The sequence below is a fragment of the Oncorhynchus nerka genome, linkage group LG19, assembly GCF_034236695.1.
Source record: "Oncorhynchus nerka isolate Pitt River linkage group LG19, Oner_Uvic_2.0, whole genome shotgun sequence".
NCBI classification, from domain to species: Eukaryota; Metazoa; Chordata; class Actinopteri; order Salmoniformes; family Salmonidae; genus Oncorhynchus; species Oncorhynchus nerka.
This window is the reverse complement of record NC_088414.1, coordinates 33,851,183-33,874,647: the sequence shown is the minus strand read 5'-3', so window position 1 is coordinate 33,874,647 and position 23,465 is coordinate 33,851,183. Positions and strand designations below refer to the sequence as shown.

Here is a 23,465-nt window from a genome sequence, read left to right as displayed (position 1 = left end):
AAAAAGTATCTGTTTATGGCCCAGGGAGCCCTGCCATAGAATTACAAGATGCGCATGCTGTGTTGCCTGTGTAATGAAGCGTTTCTGAGCTGAGCAAGCAGGCAGTTCCTTAGGGCTTGTGTTATGTTTAGTTCTGTCTGACTCATGCAGGGTGGCTACATCACCTACCTGGCAGAGCTGGACATACACAGACATACCTGAGAGAGACAGACAGCCCTACCACTGACCAGACCTGAGAGAGACAGAAAGCCCTACCACTGACCAGACCTGAGAGAGACAGACAGCCCTACCACTAACCAGACCTGAGAGAGACAGAAAGCCCTACCACTGACTAGACCTGAGAGAGACAGACAGCCCTACCACTGACCAGACCTGAGAGAGACAGAAAGCCCTACCACTGACCAGACCTGAGAGAGACAGACAGCCCTACCACTGACCAGACCTGAGAGAGACAGACAGCCCTACCACTGACCAGACCTGAGAGAGACAGACAGCCCTACCACTGACCAGACCTGAGAGAGACAGACAGCCCTACCACTGACCAGACCTGAGAGAGACAGAAAGCCCTACCACTGACCAGACCTGAGAGAGATAGACAGCCCTACCACTGACCAGACCTGAGAGAGACAGAAAGCCCTACCACTGACCAGACCTGAGAGAGACAGAAAGCCCTACCACTGAAAAGGGATAAAAATCAACAAAATCAAGACTACAACAGTAATGACAACATTCTTCTCTGTGCAGGTACTCAAAACACAATGCAAAGACACGTCTACAGAATTCTGTCAAAGGGCTGGGGAAGTTTACAGACAGGTCTTTGAGATGAAGAAGGGGGTTTCGGGTTGTGCTTAGAGACAGTAAATGTATTGTTGTGTATGAGGGCTTTCTCCTATAGAGCTCCATTTTTATGGAACGGTCTGCCTACCCATGTCAGAGACGCAAACTCGGTCTCAACCTTTAAGTCTTTACTGAAGACTCATCTCTTCAGTGGGTCATATGATTGAGTGTAGTCTGGCCCAGGAGTGGGAAGGTGAACGGAAAGGCTCTGGAGCAACGAACCGCCCTTGCTGTCTCTGCCTGGCCGATTCCCCTCTTTCCACTGGGATTCTCTGCCTCTACCCTGTTACGGGGGCTGAGTCACTGGCTTACTGGGGCTCTCTCATGCCGTCCCTGTGGGGGGGTGCGTCACCTGGGTGGGTTGATTCACTGTTGTGGTCGGCCTGTCTGGGTTTGCGCCTCCCCCTTGGGTTGTGCCGTGGCGGAGATCTTTGTGGGCTATACTCGGCCTTGTCTCAGGATGGTAAGTTGGTGGTTGAAGATATCCCTCTAGTGGTGTGGGGGCTGTGCTTTGGCAAAGTGGGTGGGGTTATATCCTTCCTGTTTGGCCCTGTCCGGGGTGTCCTCGGGTTGGGGCCACAGTGTCTCCTGACCCCTCCTGTCTCAGCCTCCAGTATTTATGCTGCATTAGTTTATGTGTCGGGGGCTAGGGTCAGTTTGTTATATCTGGAGTACTTCTCCTGTCCTATTCGGTGTCCTGTGTGAATCTAAGTGTGCGTTCTCTAATTCTCTCCTTCTCTCTTTCTTTCTCTCTCTCGGAGGACCTGAGCCCTAGGACCATGCCCCAGGACTACCTGACATGATGACTCCTTGCTGTCCCCAGTCCACCTGGCCATGCTGCTGCTCCAGTTTCAACTGGCCTGGGCCCTAGGACCATGTCCCAGGACTACCTGACATGATGACTCCTTGCTGTCCCCAGTCCACCTGGCCATGCTGCTGCTCCAGTTTCAACTGTTCTGCCTTACTATTATTCAACCATGCTGGTCATTTATGAACATTTGAACATCTTGGCCACGTTCTGTTATAATCTCCACCCGGCACAGCCAGAAGAGGACTGGCCACCCCACATATGCTCTCTCAAATTCTCTCTTTCTTTCTCTCTCTCTCTCGGAGGACCTGAGCCCTAGGACCGTGCCCCAGGACTACCTGACATGATGACTCCTTGCTGTCCCCAGTCCACCTGACTGTGCTGCTGCTCCAGTTTCAACTGTTCTGCCTTATTATTATTCGACCATGCTGGTCATTTATGAACATTTGAACATCTTGGTCATGTTCTGTTATAATCTCTACCCGGCACAGCCAGAAGAGGACTGGCCACCCCACATAGCCTGGTTCCTCTCTAGGTTTCTTCCTAGGTTTTGGCCTTTCTAGGGAGTTTTTCCTAGCCACCGTGCTTTTACACCTGCATTGTTTGCTGTTTGGGGTTTTAGGCTGGGTTTCTGTACAGCACTTTGAGATATCAGCTGATGTACGAAGGGCTATATAAATAAATTTGATTTGATTTGATTTGATTTGATTTGATTTATGAGAATGGTTGAAAGGTGCCATTTCTCCTCAATCTCCCATACACAATAATACATACCGTGTAAGAACTGTCCTCCTAAGACTTTTCACAGTGTAGGCATGCTAACTTAAAAAGAGAACTGGGTATTCAACAAGAATGTTATATGGTAAAAGTAACATATAGACAAATACAGTACAATGCAGTACAGTTCAGTGTGTCTTAGGTGTAGAGAACTGTAGCTACAGATTGTCACAACAGATAATGAGATTTTACCAAAGATATTCGGTATCCTTTAATGAGAGCTACAGGATAGGTACTGTTTGGTTCTGCACAGAGAATTTGATCAACCTTGGCGATGCGGTCTTCGTCCTCGATTCGTGGAACCAGGAGTCTCAAAATGTCTGTGTCCAGTTGCAGGGGGTCCGTTTGAATTTAGAAAATGCTCCGTTATTAAAATAAATACTTTTTTTCTCCTTGAAGTAATCCAACAGTGTACGCCGCCATCTTATCTATTTCAAGTCTTCTCTCATTGATCGAGACAGGTGAGCTTCTACCACAAAGTGCCGCATGTCATGATGACAGACACCTGTATTGATCAATGAGAGAAGACTTGAAAATAGACAAGATGGCAGCGTACACATTGTTGGATTACTTCATAGTTTATATTTTTATTCAGTGTAGTTGGGTCATGAAAATAGTGGCAGCATGTACAGCAGTGGTGATTTGTTTTTTACATGCAAAAGTGAAATAAGTGCATTTATGCTGTTGATCTTCACAAAGAAACAACCGGTAATTTGAAAACTTGGCATAGTAATTTTGTAATGCTGCTTTGTTGACAATTCAATAACATAGGACATGTAAGTTAGCATCTCTTTTGTGTATTTGCTAGCTGCAGCTCGAGGGTTGAGACTGAGGTGCAATCCAAAGCATCCTTAGCACCATGAACTCTGGGAAATCTGAGCAGCTACCATAGAGATGACTGACTGAAGAGCTACTATCAAGCTGTGTCCTTAAGGGGCGCACACTAGAAGAGCTGAAACATGTTCTGCTTTCTAATGGTAGTCCAAGAGGTTAGGAGAAGAAATGGATAGGTGGGGTCACTGAGAACCACATGTGACATGATTCACTGTTGAACTTTTGCTAAAGTTCTTACCTTGAAATCCCTTTTCTCAAACATATATTACAAATTAACCTTAGTAATTCAATGAAATACTTAATACTGTATGTTGGTGTTATTATGTTTCAGTCTTTTGTTAAGGCTATTGCTAAATACAACTAAAACAAAGTACAATAGCATATATCCCAAAGACAGTACGCAGTCTGTTGCTCATTCTTCCCCACATCCAGGCAGTGTGAAGACAGATCATGAATATTGCAAAAAACCATCCCATCTCATTACAGAGGTGAACCTATAATTACACCCTTCATGTGTTTGCCTTGCAGAAAGAACTCTAGCGCGACAACAACAACCTGGTGGCTCTTTATCCAAGTCTGTGATGATTAGTCTAGGACCTAAAGCTATAGCATTGTTCAGACAACACACACAACCTGGTGGCTCTTTATCCAAGTCTGTGATGATTAGTCTAGGACCTAAAGCTATAGCATTGTTCAGACAACACGCACAACCTGGTGGCTCTTTATCCAAGTCTGTGATGATTAGTCTAGGACCTAAAGCTATAGCATTGTTCAGACAACACACACAACCTGGTGGCTCTTTATCCAAGTCTGTGATGATTAGTCTAGGACCTAAAGCTATAGCATTGTTCAGACAACACACACAACCTGGTGGCTCTTTATCCAAGTCTGTGATGATTAGTCTAGGACCTAAAGCTATAGCATTGTTCAGACAACACACACAACAAACATATTGATGGTCATTGTTTGAGGGTAGAACAACAAAGTAAGAACTGGAATATTTGTTTTTGTTTTTAAAATATCTGAACTGAGGCTGCACAGCTTAGTTCCCTTTTTATACTTTATTTGTACGTCTTCAAATTTGAGAACATAGAGACATTGACATCAATACAACATCCCCAGTCCTTTATCCTCTCAAATTGTGTGCACAAATTTGTTTACATCACTTCCAGTGAGCATTTCTCCTTTGCCAAGATAATCCATCTACCTGACAGGTGTGGCATATCAAGAAGCTGATTAAACAGCATGATCATTACACAGGTGTACCTTGTGCTGTGGACAATAAAAAGCCACTCTAAAATGTGCAGTTTTGCCACACAACAAAATACCACAGATGCCTCAAGTTTTGAGGGAGCATACAATTGGCATTCTGCCTGCAGGATTGTCCACCAGAGCTGTTATCAGAGAATTTAACGTTTATTCTTCTACCATAAGCCACCCCCAACGTTGTTTTAGAGAATTTGGTAGTACGTCAAACCGGCCTCACAAACGCAGACCACATGTAACCACGCCAGCCCAGAACCTCCACATTTGGCTACTTCACCTGCGGGTTGGTCTGAGATGAGCCACCCAGACAGCTGATTAAACTGAGGGGTTTGCACAACCTAAAGATTTCTGTCAGAAACTGTCTCAGGGAAGCTCATCTGAATGCTCGTCATCCTCACCAGGGTCTTGATCTGACTGCAGTTCGACCTCGTAACCGACTTCAGTGGGCAAATGAAATGCTTACCTTCAATGAGCATGTTTGGGATGCTCTGGATTGACGTGTACAACAGCGTGTTCCAGTTCCCGCCAATATCAAGCAATTTTGCACAGCCATTGAAGAGGAGTGGGACAACATTCCACAGGCCACAATCAACAGCCTGATCAACTCTATGCGAAGGAGATGTGTAATTTGAGATGTGTAATTTATTTCAATTGACTGAGTTCCTTATATGAACTGTAACTCAGTAAAATCTTTGAAATTGTTGCATGTGCGTTTACATATATTTTTCCAGTGTAGAATCCCTATTAATTGAATAGGATCTCTGTGGGCGTAGTCGTAAAGATTTGTCATTTAACCTGAAAAAAATGTGTTACCTTTTATTGTGGCATAAACTCAACCAGACACGATGTTTCATCTGATTGTCAAACGATCCCTTCAAAGGGCTCCTTTACTAGGCTACCTGCACACGTTCATCCACTCACAACTCATTTCCAGCCTCCAAACAGTGGTGAATGAAAAGAGATCTGTTAAACAAAACACCAAAAAGTGTTATGACATGTGGCGTTTGTCATTAGGTGAGAATTATACGCGTCCACTGCTGTCTGCGCGCATCTCGTTGTCGGCAACTCGTCTCTGCCTTGGCAAAAGTTCAGCGTTCTCTTCGAAACACATCAAATTTTGGAGCGTAGGATATACGACACGTTTTCAAGTCCATTCGCTAATTTCTCATTCCTCTGAAAGTGGTGTAGCAGACTAGTTTTAATTAAACGCTGTTTTAAATTCTGTGATAGGCTCATGTTTCACCGGTACAGCGTACCCCCACTATTTATTTTGCTGGGAAGCCGTACCATTACCCCCCCCCCCAGTAAGGCTACAGCAGTAGCTCAATCCTCCCTGTCTTTGTAATCGTAATGAGGCTGTAACAGTGTTTGTTGCTTTTTGAAAAGGATCATCTAATGTAATGACTCCCCCAGGGAGCTTGAAGAGAAAGTTACTAAAGCACGGCCTCATATATCCTCGTAGGTCTAGTAATTCCGAGGAAGAGACAAGCACCATTACATATCATTATTTCTGCACGTCACTGCCGCAAATGAGGTTTAACTCTTCAAGGCCACTTCACAGAAAGCTTATGATAATCTCCTGCTATTGTAACCAATAAGACCCCCTGAATTTTCATTTAAAAAACAATACAGTTATTTAGTACAGAGGAAGAAATCAACTGTGAAGTCAAAGTAACAGAAAAAAGCAACAGGCAATATTTCCCCCTTATTTTCAAACGTATCTATATTGCATTAATACACGCACACACAAACACGCACCTGAAATGTCTTTGTAGCATTAATACACACACACACAAACACGCACCTGAAATGTTTTTGTAGCATTAATACACGCACACACAAACACGCACCTGAAATGTCTTTGTAGCATTAATAGACTAGAGAATAAAACCCACTTTATTGTCATGTAGCTCATTAGGCTGTCCCCCAGAACATTTTCATGGAAGCAAAATGAAGGGAGAGCGAAAACAAGACGTCTTTTCCTTGCCATGTCACCCCCCCACACCCCCCGCCACACACACAAACCTCTCACCCCACACACCCCCTCCACACACACAAACCTCTCACCCCACACACCCCCCGCCACACACACAAAACCTCTCACCCCCACACCCCCGGCCACACACACAAACCTCTCACCCCCACACCCCCGCCACACACACACAAACCTCTCACCCCCCACACCCCCACACACACACAAACCTCTCACCCCCCCACACCCCCACACACACAAACCTCTCACCCCACACACACCCCCGCCACACACACACACACCTCTCACCCCCAAACACACACACCTCTCACCCCCCACACACACACCTCTCACCCCCAAACACACACCTCTCAACCCCCACAACACACACACACCTCTCACCCCCAAACACACACCTCTCAACCCCCACAACAGAAAGATGAGCTGTTTTTGTTATCAAACAAAATGTTGACTGACATTATAATAAATGATTTAAATGAAAGAAAAACATCTCCAGGGAAAATAGACTCCTGTTCCCCTACTATAGCATGAGTATGTTTCTATTAGCACACTACTCTAGAATCAGATGGTCAGGGGAAACTTCCATTAGAAGAGAGGTACCAATAATCAGTCATTTAGTGTGGACATACGTCTAACCTGGAAGTCAATAACAATGCCTAATGGATGAATGGACTCATTGTACTGCAGAGACATTTAACACCTCAGATGAGAGGCTTTGAAGAAGTGCATAAGAGAAGCCTCCTTACAGAAAGGTCAACGTGGGTCTGTTAGTTTGACCCACAGCCATAATGACTTTAGGTGACCAGAAGTGGATCTGTCTTCTCTGCCATTGATGAGCCAGACGCCTCTAACTAGCAGCCACGAAGGACAGTTACAATGTCAATAATTGTTGATGAATGAAGGAAGGATGCATGATACTTCCTTACCTGTTCTGGTTTGCAGAGGACGCACGCACATCATTTGAGAAAAAGGTTTTGCAATTGAAGGCACATAATTCTTTTGTGCCAACAATGACACAATTTGACAGGTGAAAATAATGCACACCAAAGGCGTTTTCACATATCAAATTCGGTACCCTGGTTCGGTTTCCTGGAGAGTTTGTGAGAATTTTACAGAATACGTTTTGCTTTCACAAGACCTGAAAATAACCGTTTCAAGGTGCGATTAGCAAGATGCACATTCTTCAAGCTTAGTGAGTTGGCTTGTTTACAACATGCAAAAAAGTTCCACGCAACTCAAGCTGCAGCGTCACAATACCTGGTCCTCAGGTCCTGGATCTTGGACCTGCTTTCTCATGCAGGTCCAGGATTTGTTACAGCCGGGTTTCGTTTGAATTTCACACATGCTTTATAGCGTTGATCAGGGTACCGAACGCTCCAGGATCCGGATCATAAGGGGATATGTGAAAGCGCCCTAAAATAAACCATTCAAATGCAACTTCAACCTTCTCTCCATTCCTCACTCCGTGACGTTTTTCAACGATGTCAAGGTAAAGTCACAAGGAAAGGAGAAAGGAAAGATAGCGTAGTTTTGAACCAGTCAGATGAAAGATATAGCACTCACGGTCGCTGCAGAATGCTCCTCCATAGGAGGTCATGGTGCAGTCACAGGAGAAGCCCTCCCACTGCTGGAGACACACCCCCTGGTGATGACACGAGTCCTCTGTACAGGTGCTGCTCGGGCCTGGGGAGGGGAGGGGGGAGAAAAAGGATGCTCATGCAGTGAACCATAAGGTGGATCCACAGGTGATGGCCTGCTCCTCGGAGGTGTTCATGACCCCATGGCTGTGCCCCTGTTAATACGTACCTTCACAGCCCCGCTCCACCTGGCCCACCCTGTGGAGGGCATCTGCCATCAGGTCAGGAAGTCTCCCGTTCAGGTCCACGGAGGCCAGGCAGCCCTGGTACCCATCGCGGGACGCGATCAGCTTGGGCAGGCTACTGTACATGGTCTTCCCCACACCACCAACATACAGCTCCCCTGGAACACACAGCATCAATCAATCAGAGCATGTGTTCCTGGAAGAGAATGATTATTCTCAGTAGTCACAGCAGATACGCCTCCAGGTAGTGGGAGGTTATAAGCAACCGTCACTCATTGAGTTAAAGCAGCCATGAACAAATCTGATACCCTAACACCTGCTTTGTGTTTGATAAATGTTCTGCAATTATAGGCCTACGATAATGCTAGTTAACGTTCAGATCAGACAGATCTCCTTACGATTTACAACCTCCAAGAAGCCATTTGGTGGCATGTTGCATCAGATGCAGGTGAACACAGCTCTAAGTCATTTAAACCAATGATGATCTGTTTTCATCAGATTGATGCTCCTCTCAAGAGAGTGTTTACTTTAATAGAAACCCTCCCAGCCACAGAAATCATTCACAGATTATATGTCAATTGCAAGCCGAGAAATTTACATACAGTATCTGAGAATTCCTCTGTGATGTGATGTTTATTGGCAAATATAGCAAAGAAAATCAGTTTATTTTCTCTGCAGAAATATGTGAAATGCTACATGGCTGATAACGCAAGGATAATACCAAACTGGTGTACAGTCATTTAAAACCCACAGGACATAAAAATGAGAAGTAAAGTTTCATTTAACAGCATAGTAAAATGTCTTACATTGCTTTAAATGGTACCCTGTTAATTTATACAGCACAGGGGAAGAAAGTATGATTTCATAGTCTGACATAGTTTGGTTTATATGATTACACCAGAAGTTCAGCCAGCAGACCCTTGAGATATGGAGAAACTTCAATTCATCTTTCATGTTCTGAGGAATTAAGTGAGAGACAAAACTAGATGAAATAAAATAGAAGAGGACCTGCTATGCAGACCATATAAGATGAGGATTAAGGAGCATTAATGGTGAATGTCTACAATAACAAGATTGAAGAATAATATTCATTTGGGTCTACAACTGAAACTAACACATAATTGGCACAGCTGCTGTTACCCAAAATATTTATCCCAAAACATGTTGCCCAGTACTGTGCGTAGTTACATTTTTCAATTTAAAAAAATTAAATTCTCTATCACATAGGTAATGCTGGTGGCATTGTCATGCTGGAGGGTCATGTCAGGATGTGAGCCTGCAGGAAGGGTACCACATGAGGGAGCAGGATGTCTTCCCTGTAACACACAGCGTTGAGATTGCATGCAATGACAGCAAGCTCAGTCCGATGATGCTGTGACACATCGCCCCAGACCATGACGGACCCTCCACCTCCAAATCGATCCCGCTCCAGAGTACAGGCCTTGGTGTAACGCTCATTCCTTCGACAATAAATGCAAATCCGACCATCACCCCTGGTGAGACAAAACCTCAACTTTTTTTGCCAGGCCTGTCTGGTCCAGCGACGGTGGGTTTGTGCCCATAGGCGACGTTGTTGCCGGTGATGTCTGGTGAGGACCTGCTTTACAACAGGCCTACAAGCCCTCAGTCCAGCCTCTCTCAGCCTATTGCGGACAGTCTGAGCACTGACGGAGTGATTGTGCGTTCCTGGTGTAACTCGGGCAGTTGTTGTTGCCATCCTGTACCTGTCCCGCAGGTGTGATGTTCGGATGTACTGATCTTGTGCAGGTGTTGTTACACGTGGTCTGCCACTGCGAGGATGATCAGCTGTCCATCCTGTCTCCCTATAGCACGGTCTTAGGCATCTCACAGTATGGACATTGCAATTTATCTGCAGTCCTCATGCCTCCTTGCAGCATGCCTAAGGCACGTTCACGCAGATGAGCAGAGACCCTGGGCATCTCTCTTTTGGTGTTTTTCAGAGTCAGTAGAAAGGCCTCCTTTAGTGTCCTAAGTTTTCATAACTGACCTTAATTGCCTACTGTCTGTAAGCTATTGGTGTCTTAACAACCGTTCCACAGGTGCATGTTCATTAATTGTTTATGGTTCATTAAACCCTTTACAATGAAGATCTGTGAAGTTATTTGGATTTGTACGAATTATCTTTGAAAGACGGGGTCCTGAAAAAGGGACGTTTCTTTTTTGCTGAGTTTAGATAGCAGAGAAGTTCTATGGCGTTAGAAACCTTTTTCCTTGACATAGCTTTCCCTATCCTGATCTGTAGTGTTGTTGCCGTGAGAGGAAGCACTAACACGTATGCTAACTGGTCAACAACATCTGTAAATACCTACAGCAAGGGCAATCTGTCAGGCATTAATCACCTAACGGTTCCCTATGTACAGCCCATCAGAGCTCTCATAATACCATTCCAGCCTCCAGTACAAAGCAAGGCCAGTGATCTGGATCACAGAAAATTGTGCAATTTCATGGGCCCATACCCCAGGATGGCATTATAATTGGGTAAATAGGCCTGTGTGCACTTGGATTGGTAACATGAAGGTCATGCAGGCTGCCTGTTGCAGGTAGATAAATGCTGCTGCTGCTCTCTGCTGCTCTCTGCTGCTGCTCTCTGCTGCTGCTGCTCTCTGCTGCTGTTCTCTGCTGCTGCTCTCTGCTGCTCTCTGCTGTCCTCTGCTGCTGCTCTCTGCTGCAGCTCTCTGCTGCTGCTCTCTGCTGCTCTCTGCTGCTGCTCTCTGCTGCTGCTGCTCTCTGCTACTGCTCTCTGCTGTTCTCTGCTGCTCTCTGCTGTTCTCTGCTACTGCTCTCTGCTGCTGCTCTCTGCTGCTGCTGCTCTCTGCTGTTCTCTGCTGCTGCTCTCTGCTGCTCTCTGCTGCTCTCTGCTACTGCTCTCTGCTGTTCTCTGCTGCTCTCTGCTGTTCTCTGCTGCTCTCTGCTGCTGCTGCTCTCTGCTGTTCTCTGCTGCTGCTCTCTGCTGCTCTCTGCTACTGCTCTGTGCTGCTCTCTGCTGCTCTCTGCTGCTGCTCTCTGCTGTTCTCTGCTGCTCTCTGCTGCTGCTGCTCTCTGCTGCTGCTGCTCTGCTGCTGCTCTCTGCTGCTGCTGCTCTCTGCTGCTGCTCTCTGCTGCTGCTCTCTGCTGTTCTCTGCTGCTGCTCTCTTCTGCTGCTGCTCTCTGCTGCTGCTGCTCTCTGCTGCTCTCTGCTACTGCTCTCTGCTGTTCTCTGCTGCTGCTCTGCTGCTGCTGCTGCTCTGCTGCTCTGCTGCTGCTGCTCTGCTGCTGCTCTCTGCTGCTGCTGCTCTGCTGCTGCTGCTGCTGCTGCTGCTCTGCTGCTGTTCTCTGCTGCTGCTGCTCTGCTGCTGCTGCTCTCTGCTGCTGCTCTCTGCTGCTGCTGCTCTCTGCTGCTGCTGCTCTGCTGCTGCTGTTCTCTGCTGCTGCTCTGCTGCTGCTGCTGCTGCTCTGCTGCTCTGCTACTGCTGCTGCTCTGCTGCTGCTCTCTGCTGCTGCTGCTCTGCTGCTGCTGCTCTCTGCTGCTGCTGCTCTCTGCTGCTGCTGCTCTCTGCTGCTGCTCTCTGCTGCTGCTGCTCTCTGCTGCTGCTCTCTGCTGCTGCTGCTCTCTGCTGCTGCTCTCTGCTGCTGCTGCTCTCTGCTGCTGCTGCTCTGCTGCTGCTGCTCTCTGCTGCTGCTGCTCTGCTGCTGCTTTCTGCTGCTGCTGCTCTCTGCTGCTGCTGCTCTCTGCTGCTGCTGCTCTCTGCTGCATTTCCCTGCTGTTCTCCCTGCTGTTCTCTGCTGCTGCTCTCTGCTGCTGCTCTGCTGCTGCTGCTCTCTGCTGCTCTCTGCTGCTGCTCTCTGCTGCTGCTGCTCTCTGCTGCTCTCTGCTGCTCTCTGCTGCTGCTCTCTGCTGCTCTCTGCTGCTCTCTGCTGCTCTCTGCTACTGCTCTCTGCTGTTCTCTGCTGCTCTCTGCTGTTCTCTGCTACTGCTCTCTGCTGCTGCTCTCTGCTGCTCTCTGCTACTGCTCTCTGCTGTTCTCTGCTGCTCTCTGCTGTTCTCTGCTGCTCTCTGCTACTGCTCTCTGCTGTTCTCTGCTGCTCTCTGCTGCTGCTCTCTGCTGCTGCTGCTCTCTGCTGTTCTCTGCTGCTGCTCTCTGCTACTGCTCTGTGCTGCTCTCTGCTGCTCTCTGCTGTTCTCTGCTGCTCTCTGCTGCTGCTGCTCTCTGCTGCTGCTGCTCTGCTGCTGCTCTCTGCTGCTGCTCTCTGCTGCTGCTGCTCTCTGCTGCTGCTCTCTGCTGCTGCTGCTCTCTGCTGCTCTCTGCTACTGCTCTCTGCTGTTCTCTGCTGCTGCTCTCTGCTGCTGCTGCTCTCTGCTGCTGCTGCTCTCTGCTGCTGCTCTCTGCTGTTCTCTGCTGCTGCTCTGCTGCTGCTGCTCTGCTGCTGCTGCTGCTGCTCTGCTGCTGCTCTCTGCTGCTGCTGCTGCTGCTGTTCTGCTGCTCTCTGCTGCTGCTGCTCTGCTGCTGTTCTCTGCTGCTGCTCTCTGCTGCTGCTGCTGCTCTGCTGCTGCTGCTCTCTGCTGCTGCTGCTCTGCTGCTGCTGCTGCTGCTGCTGCTGCTGCTGCTGCTGCTCTGCTGCTGCTGCTCTCTGCTGCTGCTGCTCTCTGCTGCTGCTCTCTGCTGCTGCTCTCTGCTGCTGCTGCTCTCTGCTGCTGCTGCTCTCTGCTGCTGCTGCTCTGCTGCTGCTTTCTGCTGCTGCTGCTCTCTGCTGCTGCTGCTCTCTGCTGCATTTCCCTGCTGTTCTCTGCTGCTGCTCTCTGCTGCTGCTCTCTGCTGCTGCTGCTCTCTGCTGCTCTCTGCTGCTGCTCTCTGCTGCTGCTCTCTGCTGCTGCTCTCTGCTGCTGCTGCTCTCTGCTGCTGCTGCTCTGCTGCTGCTTTCTGCTGCTGCTGCTCTCTGCTGCATTTCCCTGCTGCATTTCCCTGCTGTTCTCTGCTGCTGCTCTCTGCTGCTGCTCTCTGCTGCTGCTGCTCTCTGCTGCTCTCTGCTGCTGCTCTCTGCTGCTGCTGCTCTCTGCTGCTCTCTGCTGCTCTCTGCTGCTGCTCTCTGCTGCTCTCTGCTACTGCTCTCTGCTGCTCTCTGCTGCTCTCTGCTGCTCTCTGCTAATGCTCTCTGCTGTTCTCTGCTGCTCTCTGCTGTTCTCTGCTACTGCTCTCTGCTGCTGCTCTCTGCTGCTGCTGTTCTCTGCTGCTGCTCTCTGCTGCTCTCTGCTACTGCTCTCTGCTGTTCTCTGCTGCTCTCTGCTGTTCTCTGCTGCTCTCTGCTACTGCTCTCTGCTACTGCTCTCTGCTGTTCTCTGCTGCTCTCTGCTGCTGCTCTCTGCTGCTGCTGCTCTCTGCTGTTCTCTGCTGCTGCTCTCTGCTGCTCTCTGCTACTGCTCTGTGCTGCTCTCTGCTGCTCTCTGCTGCTGCTCTCTGCTGTTCTCTGCTGCTCTCTGCTGCTGCTGCTCTCTGCTGCTGCTGCTCTGCTGCTGCTCTCTGCTGCTGCTCTCTGCTGCTGCTCTCTGCTGCTGCTGCTCTCTGCTGCTGCTCTCTGCTGCTGCTGCTCTCTGCTGCTCTCTGCTACTGCTCTCTGCTGTTCTCTGCTGCTGCTCTCTGCTGCTGCTGCTCTCTGCTGCTGCTCTCTGCTGCTGCTGCTCTCTGCTGCTGCTCTCTGCTGTTCTCTGCTGCTGCTCTCTGCTGCTGCTGCTCTCTGCTGCTGCTCTCTGCTGCTGCTGCTCTCTGCTGCTGCTCTCTGCTGCTGCTGCTCTCTGCTGCTGCTCTCTGCTGCTGCTGCTCTCTGCTGTTCTCTGCTGCTGCTGCTCTCTGCTGCTGCTGCTCTGCTGCTGCTGCTCTCTGCTGCTGCTGCTCTCTGCTGCTGCTCTCTGCTGCTGCTGCTCTCTGCTGCTGCTCTCTGCTGCTGCTGCTCTCTGCTGCTGCTCTCTGCTGCTGCTCTCTGCTGCTGCTGCTCTCTGCTGCTGCTGCTCTCTGCTGCTGCTGCTCTCTGCTGCTGCTGCTCTGCTGCTGCTTTCTGCTGCTGCTGCTCTCTGCTGCTGCTGCTCTCTGCTGCATTTCCCTGCTGTTCTCCCTGCTGTTCTCTGCTGCTGCTCTCTGCTGCTCTCTGCTGCTGCTCTCTGCTGCTCTCTGTTGCTCTCTGCTACTGCTCTCTGCTGTTCTCTGCTGCTGCTCTCTGCTGCTGCTCTCTGCTGCATTTCCCTGCTGTTCTCCCTGCTGTTCTCTGTCCACTGCTGGCACTCTTTGATCACCTCTCTTTTAATCTCATTTCACTTTCATTCACTAAGTACAAAGACTTCATTTTCTTCCCACCCAAAGCATTCCTCTCCTCGGCATGACAGTCTACCAAAAAAACTCAATCATTTTGATTCCTTTATCTTCATAAAGCCTATTGGACAACACTGCAATCATAGCTGGTGTCTGTACAAACATAGATGTGTGCTTCTGACAGTCAGATTTTAGTATCTGTTGATCTGAAATACTGCACTAAGTCCACTCCCTATATTGTATACAGTGCTTTCGGAAAGTATTCAGACTCCTTGACTTTTTCCACATTTTGTTACATTACAGCCATATTCTAAAATGGATTAAACAATTATAATAACCCTTATCAATATACATACATTACTACATAATGACAAAATGAAAACAGGTTTTTAGACATTTTAGCAAATTTATTACAAATAAAAAACAGAAATACCTAATTATTCAGACCCTTTGCTATGAGACTCAAAACGGAGTGACCAAGAACCCGAAGGTCACTCTGACAGAGCTCCAGAGTTCCTCTGTGGAGATGGGAGAACCTTTCAGAAGGACAACCATCTCCGCAGCACTCCACAAATCTGACCTTTATGGTAGAGTGACCAAACGGAAGCCACTCCTCAGTAAAATGCACAGCCCGCTTGGAGTTTGCCAAAAGGCACTTAAAGACTCAGACCATGAGAAACAAGATTCTCTGGTCTGATGAAACCAAGATTGAACTCTTTGGCCTGAATGTCAAGTGTCACATCTGGAGGAAACCTGGCACCATCCCTACGGTCAAGCATGGTGGTGGCAGCATCATACTGTGGGGATGTTTTTCAGCGGCAGGGACTGGGATACTAGTCAGGGTTGAGGCAAAGCTGAACGGAGCAAAGTACAGAGAGATCCTTGATGAAAACCTGCTCCAGAGTGCTCAGGACCTCAGTCTGGGGCGAATGTTCACCTTCCAACAGGACAACGACCGTAAGCACACAACCAAGACAATGCAGGAGTGGCTTCGGGACAAGTCTCAACATCCTTGAGAGGACCAGTCAGAGTCCGGACTTTAACCCGATCGAACATCTCTGTAGATACCAGAAAATAGCTGTGCAGAAACACTCCCCATCCAACCTGACAGAGCTTGAGAGGATCCGCAGGGAAGAATGGGAGAAACTCCCCAAATACAGGTGTGCCAAGCTTGTAGCATCATACCCAAGAAGACTTGAGGCTATAATCTCTGCCAAAGGTGCTTCAACAAAGTACTGAGTAATTGGTCTGTATACATAAGTAAATGTGATTATTATAATAAAAAATAAAAAATTAGCAACATTTTCTAAAAAACTGTTTTTGCTTTGTCATTATGGGGTATTGTGTGTAGATAGAGGAGGGAAAAAACTATTCAATCAATTTTAGAATAAGGCTGTAACCTAACAAAATGTGGAAAACGTCAATGGGTCTGAATACTTTCCGAATGCTCTGTACACCCAGCAGGAGTACCATGGCTGGAGGCAGTTTTGAGGAGTGGTAGCGTATACCATACCTTTGAGGTCCAGGTTACGGGCTCCGTTGTAGTGCTGGGTGACGGTGCGGGAGTCGGTCCTGAGGATGTGCACGTTGTTGTCATCCCGGGACACCCCCACGTTGTGCCACTGATTGTCGTTGAGAGGCTTCTCAGAGTTGCCCTTCATGAGTGACGGTCCGTTACCCAGGTCAAACACAAAATGGATGTACCTACAACACAACATTACATCGTGCACAAGTCAATTTACACAATGACTAAAAGATACTGTGTCTAGGTAAATATTAAAATGTAAAGGACATCTACAATTGATAGGGACGATATTGCAACATCCTGTCCTTTTGAAATGCAGATTCAATGCATATTGATAATATTAACAGAAACATCATCAGAGAAAGTGTAGTACCAGCAGCACTGAGAGATATGACAGTTCTCTCTTCAGCCCATGGATCCAGTATTGCTGTGTGCCGCTGCCTAAAGGCTCCACAGTTTAGAATAACTCCTGCTGACTAATTGTTTACTGTGTGACAGTATTTCTGGGCAAAACTGGACCGCGGTTAAATATCTGTGGGATTATTGTTGGCTCTTTCACTCTTACTCGCTCTATCCGTCTCGTTCCACTAAAACATTCTGAATACATTCCTTTATATGGCTCCGGCTGACAGAATCAAAGTATTCCATATAACATCAAATAACTTGTTGAGCAAGAGAACAGGGGAACAGTGGTAGGCAGCTGTGCTATTATTAATCTATCCCACACACACAGCATGGTTACAGCACCTAACAAAATATGTTGCAAAATAGGTTGAACACAATCTTTAAATAATGATAATAATCCAACCCATTGGAATATGAGGTGGAGATTTACCCCTTCCTGGCCAACCCAACACACCACTCACCCTTTGACCAGCTCCACCATGATGAAGTCACTGCCGTCTTTACCCCAACACACCACTCACTCTTTGACCAGCTCCACCATGATGAAGTCACTGCCGTCTTTACCCCAACACACCACTCACTCTTTGACCAGCTCCACCATGATGAAGTCACTGCCGTCTTTACCCCAACACACCACTCCCCCTTTGACCAGCTCCACCATGATGAAGTCACTGCCGTCTTTACCCCAACACACCACTCACCCTTTGACCAGCTCCACCATGATGAAGTCACTGCCGTCTTTACCCCAACACACCACTCACTCTTTGACCAGCTCCACCATGATGAAGTCACTGCCGTCTTTACCCCAGCACACCACTCCCCCTTTGACCAGCTCCACCATGATGAAGTCACTGCCGTCTTTACCCCAACACACCACTCACCCTTTGACCAGCTCCACCATGATGAAGTCACTGCCGTCTTTACCCCAACACACCACTCACCCTTTGACCAGCTCCACCATGATGAAGTCACTGCCGTCTTTACCCCAACACACCACTCCCCTTTGACCAGCTCCACCATGATGAAGTCACTGCCGTCTTTACCCCAGCACACCACTCACCCTTTGACCAGCTCCACCATGATGAAGTCACTGCCGTCTTTACCCCAACACACCACTCCCCCTTTGACCAGCTCCACCATGATGAAGTCACTGCCGTCTTTACCCCAACACACCACTCACCCTTTGACCAGTTCCACCATGATGAAGTCACTGCCGTCTTTACCCCAACACACCACTCACCCTTTGACCAGCTCCACCATGATGAAGTCACTGCCGTCTTTACCCCAACACACCACTCACCCTTTGACCAGCTCCACCATGATGAAGTCACTGCCGTCTTTACCCCAACACACCACTCCCCTTTGACCAGCTCCACCATGATGAAGTCACTGCCGTCTTTACCCCAGCACACCACTCACCCTTTGACCAGCTCCACCATGATGAAGTCACTGCCGTCTTTACCCCAACACACCACTCCCCCTTTGACCAGCTCCACCATGATGAAGTCACTGCCGTCTTTACCCCAACACACCACTCACCCTTTGACCAGTTCCACCATGATGAAGTCACTGCCGTCTTTACCCCAACACACCACTCACCCTTTGACCAGCTCCACCATGATGAAGTCACTGCCGTCTTTACCCCAACACACCACTCACCCTTTGACCAGCTCCACCATGATGAAGTCACTGCCGTCTTTACCCCAACACACCACTCCCTCTTTGACCAGCTCCACCATGATGAAGTCACTGCCGTCTTTACCCCAACACACCACTCCCCCTTTGACCAGCTCCACCATGATGAAGTCACTGCCGTCTTTACCCCAACACACCACTCCCCTTTGACCAGCTCCACCATGATGAAGTCACTGCCGTCTTTACCCCAGCACACCACTCACCCTTTGACCAGCTCCACCATGATGAAGTCACTGCCGTCTTTACCCCAACACACCACTCCCCCTTTGACCAGCTCCACCATGATGAAGTCACTGCCGTCTTTACCCCAACACACCACTCACCCTTTGACCAGTTCCACCTGTCATGTTATGTCTTGTCCCTGTGCTTTCCCTTCTCTTCGTTTCCCCCTGCTGGTCGTATTAGGTTACTCTCTCTCTCTCTCGTTCCGTTCCTGCTCCCAGCTGTTCCTCATTCTCCTAACGACCTCGTTTACTCTCTCACACCTGTCCCCTCTTTTGCCCTCTGATTAAGTCTCTATTTCTCTCTCTGTTTTCTGCTTCTGTCCTTGTCGGATTCTTGTTTGCTTTGCCCTTGTCCCGTCCTGTCGTAATCTGCCTCTTCATCAGATGCTGCGTGTGAGCAGGTGTCTCTGTCCACTACGGCCCGCGCCTACCCAGAGGGACCTGCAGTCTGTTGCCGCTAGCCCTGCAATTCTCCTCTACTACTAGAAGGAGGACTCTCCTGCAAAGATAGAGGATTCATGTTTTCCCTGTTTGGACATCTCCTGTAAAGATTGAGGATTATGTTTTCCCTGTTTGGACATTAAAGGACTCTGTTTCTGTTGAATCGCTGTTGGGTCCTCACTCATCTGCATAACAGAAGAATCCGACCAAGAATGGACCCAGCGACTTCGGATCCTCTCTACTCAGCCGTCGAGATCCAGGGAGCGATGCTAGGCAGACACGAGCAGGAATTGTCTGCTGCTCGACATGCCGTTGAGACCCTGGCCGCCCAAGTCTCCGACCTCTCGAAACATATTCACAATCTCCGCCTCGATCCACCGGCTACTTCCAGGGCTTCCGAGTCTCCGGAGCCCAGAATTAATAACCCACCGTGTTACTCTGGGAGCCCACTGAATGCCGCTCGTTCCTCACCCAGTGTGATATTGTGTTCTCTCTCCAGCCCAACACGTACTCCAGGGGTACAGCTCGTATCGCCTACGTCATATCTCTCCTTACTGGACGGGCTCGTGAGTGGGGCACGGCAATCTGGGAGGCAAGGGCTGAGTGTACTAACCAGTATCAGAACTTTAAGGAGGAGATGATACAGGTTTTTGATCGTTCAGTTTTTGGGAAAGAAGCTTCCAGGGCCCTGTCTTCCCTATGTCAAGGGAATCGATCCATAACGGACTACTCTATAGAGTTTCGCACTCTTGCTGCCTCCAGTGACTGGAACGAGCCGGCGTTGCTCGCTCGTTTTCTGGAGGGTCTCCACGCGGAGGTAAAGGATGAGATTCTCTCCCGGGAGGTTCCTTCCAGCGTTGATTATTTGATTGAACTCGCTATTCGTATAGAACGACGGGTAGATCTTCGTCACCGAGCTCGTGGAAGAGAGCTCGCGTTATCCGTTTCCCCCCCTCTCCGCATCACTACCATCTTCCTCCAGTGGCTCAGGTGCTGAGCCCATGCAGCTGGGGGGTATTCGCATCTCGACTAAGGAGAGGGAACGGAGAATCACCAACCGCCTCTGTCTCTATTGCGGTTCCGCTGGTCATTTTGTCATTTCATGTCCAGTAAAAGCCAGAGCTCATCAGTAAGCGGAGGGCTACTGGTGAGCGCTACTACTCAGGTCTCTCCTTCAAGATCCTGTACTACCTTGTCGGTCCATCTACGCTGGACCGGTTCGGCAGCTTCCTGCAGTGCCTTGATAGACTCTGGGGCGGAGGGCTGTTTTATGGACGAAGCCTGGGCTCGGGAACATGACATTCCTCTCAGACAGTTAGGGGAGCCCACGGCCATGTTCGCCTTGGATGGTAGTCCTCTCCCCAGTATTCAGCGTGAAACGCTACCTTTAACCCTCACTGTCTCTGGTAATCATAGCGAAACCATTTCTTTTTGATTTTTCGTTCACCTTTTACACCTGTTGTTTTGGGCCATCCCTGGCTAGTGTGTCATAATCCTTCTATTAATTGGTCAAGTAATTCTATCCTCTCCTGGAACGTCTCTTGTCATGTGAAATGTTTCATGTCTGCTATCCCGCCTGTTTCTTCTGCCCCCTCTTCACAGGAGGAGCCTGGTGATTTGACAGGGGTGCCGGAGGAATATCATGATCTGTGCACGGTCTTCAGTCGGTCCAGGGCCACCTCCCTTCCTCCTCACCGGTCGTATGATTGTAGTATAGATCTCCTTCCGGGTACCACTCCCCCCCGGGGTAGACTATACTCTCTGTCGGCTCCCGAACGTAAGGCTCTCGAAGATTATTTGTCTGTAGCTCTCGACGCCGGTACCGTAGTCCCTTCCTCCTCTCCCGCCGGAGCGGGTTTTTTTGTTAAGAAAAAGGACGGGACCCTGCGCCCCTGCGTGGATTATCGAGGCTGAATGACATAACGGTTAAGAATCGTTATCCGCTTCCCTTATGTCTTCAGCCTTCGAGATCCTGCAGGGAGCCAGGTTTTCACTAAGTTGGACCTTCGTAACGCTTACCATCTCGTGCGCATCAGGGAGGGGGACGAGTGGAAAACGGCGTTTAACACTCCGTTAGGGCATTTTGAATACCGGGTTCTGCCGTTCGGTCTCGCTAACGCTCCAGCTGTCTTTCAGGCATTAGTGAATGATGTACTGAGAGACATGCTGAACATCTTTGTTTTCGTTTACCTTGACGATATCCTGATTTTTTTCACCGTCACTCCAGATTCATGTTCAGCACGTTCGACGTGTCCTCCAGCGCCTTTTAGAGAATTGTCTTTATGTGAAGGCTGAGAAGTGCGCTTTTCATGTCTCCTCCGTCACATTTCTCGGTTCTGTTATTTCCGCTGAAGGCATTCAGATGGATTCCGCTAAGGTCCAAGCCGTCAGTGATTGGCCCGTCCCTAAGTCACGTGTCGAGCTGCAGCGCTTTCTCGGTTTCGCGAATTTCTATCGTCGTTTCATTCGTAATTTCGGTCAGGTGGCAGCTCCTCTCACAGCCCTTACTTCTGTCAAGACGTGCTTTAAGTGGTCCGTTTCCGCCCAGGGAGCTTTTGATCTCCTCAAGAAGCGTTTTACATCCGCTCCTATCCTTGTTACACCTGACGTCTCTAGACAGTTCATTGTCGAGGTTGACGCGTCAGAGGTGGGCGTGGGAGCCATTCTGTCCCAGCGCTCCCATTCTGACGATAAGGTCCATCCTTGCGCGTATTTTTCTCATCGCCTGTCGCCGTCGGAACGTAACTATGATGTGGGAAAACGCGAACTGCTCGCCATCCGCTTAGCCCTAGGCGAATGGCGACAGTGGTTGGAGGGGGCGACCGTTCCTTTTGTCGTTTGGACTGACCATAAGAACCTTGAGTACATCCGTTCTGCCAAACGACTTAATGCGCGTCAGGCTCGTTGGGCGCTGTTTTTCGCTCGTTTCGAGTTCGTTATTTCTTATCGTCCGGGCTCTAAGAACACCAAGCCTGATGCTTTGTCCCGTCTCTTCAGTTCTTCAGTAGCCTCCACCGACCCCGAGGGGATTCTCCCTGAGGGGCGTGTTGTCGGGTTGACTGTTTGGGGAATTGAGAGGCAGGTAAAGCAAGCACTCACTCACACTCCGTCGCCGCGCTTGTCCTAGGAACCTTCTTTTCGTTCCCGTTCCTACTCGTCTGGCCGTTCTTCAGTGGGCTCACTCTGCCAAGTTAGCCGGCCATCCCGGCGTTCGGGGTACGCTTGCTTCTATTCGCCAACGTTTCTGGTGGCCCACTCAGGAGCGTGACACGCGTCGTTTCGTGGCTGCTTGTTCGGACTGCGCGCAGACTAAGTCCGGTAACTCTCCTCCTGCCGGCCGTCTCAGACCGCTTTCCATTCCCTCTCGACCGTGGTCTCACATCGCCTTAGACTTTATTACCGGTCTTCCTTCGTCAGCGGGAAGACTGTTATTCTAACGGTTGTCGATAGGTTCTCTAAGGCGGCTCATTTTATTCCCCTCGCTAAGCTCCCTTCTGCTAAAGAGACGGCACAAATCATCATTGAGAATGTTTTCAGAATTCATGGCCTTCCGTCAGACGCCGTTTCGGACAGGGGTCCGCAATTCACGTCTCAATTTTGGAGGAGTTTTGCCGTTTGATTGGGGCTTCCGTCAGTCTCTCTTCCGGTTTTCACCCCCAGTCTAACGGTCAAGCAGAACGGGCCAATCAGACGATTGGTCGCATCTTACGCAGTCTTTCTTTTCGAAACCCTGCGTCTTGGGCAGAACAGCTCCCCTGGGCAGAATACGCTCACAACTCGCTTCCTTCGTCTGCAACCGGGCTATCTCCTTTTCAGAGTAGCCTCGGGTACCAGCCTCCTCTGTTCTCGTCCCAGCTCGCCGAGTCCAGCGTCCCCTCCGCTCAGGCTTTTGTCCAACGTTGTGAGCGCACCTGGAAGAGGGTCAGGTCTGCACTTTGCCGTTATAGGGCGCAGACTGTGAGAGCCGCTAATAAGCGTAGGACTAAGAGTCCTAGGTATTGTCGCGGTCAGAGAGTATGGCTCTCCACTCGTAACCTTCCCTTATGACAGCTTCTCGCAAGTTGACCCCGCGGTTCATTGGTCCGTTCCGTATTTCTCAGGTCGTTAATCCTGTCGCAGTGCGACTTCTTCTTCCGCGACATCTTCGTCGCGTCCACCCGGTCTTCCATGTCTCCTGTGTCAAGCCTTTTCTTCGCGCCCCCGTTCGTCTTCCCCCCGTCCTTGTCGAGGGCGCACCTATCTACAGGGTCCGGAAGATTATGGACATGCGTCCTCGGGGCCGTGGTCATCAGTACCTAGTGGATTGGGAGGGTTACGGTCCTGAGGAAAGGAGTTGGGTTCCATCTCGGGACGTGCTGGACCGTTCGCTGATCGATGATTTCCTCCGTTGCCGCCAGGTTTCCTCCTCGAGTGCGCCAGGAGGCGCTCGGTGAGTGGGGGGGTACTGTCATGTTATGTCTTGTCCCTGTGCTTTCCCTTCTCTTCGTTTCCCCCTGCTGGTCGTATTAGGTTACTCTCTCTCTCTCTCGTTCCGTTCCT

At 49.3% G+C, this 23,465-nt stretch overlaps 1 protein-coding gene across 1 annotated transcript in view; it reads right to left on the bottom strand.

Annotated features, from left to right (window-relative positions):
• Positions 1–2,560: 2,560 nt before the first annotated feature.
• The window catches only part of LOC115115854 (neurexin-2-like), a 91,605-nt gene continuing 70,700 nt past the window's right edge, over positions 2,561–23,465 (bottom strand). The window contains exons 10-13 of the mRNA XM_065005046.1: positions 16,150–16,340; positions 8,322–8,495; positions 8,079–8,198; positions 2,561–2,580 (exon numbers count right to left, since the gene is read on the bottom strand). Coding sequence (XP_064861118.1) covers positions 2,561–2,580; positions 8,079–8,198; positions 8,322–8,495; positions 16,150–16,340 — 505 coding nt within the window. The remainder of the gene's footprint in view (positions 2,581–8,078; positions 8,199–8,321; positions 8,496–16,149; positions 16,341–23,465) is intronic.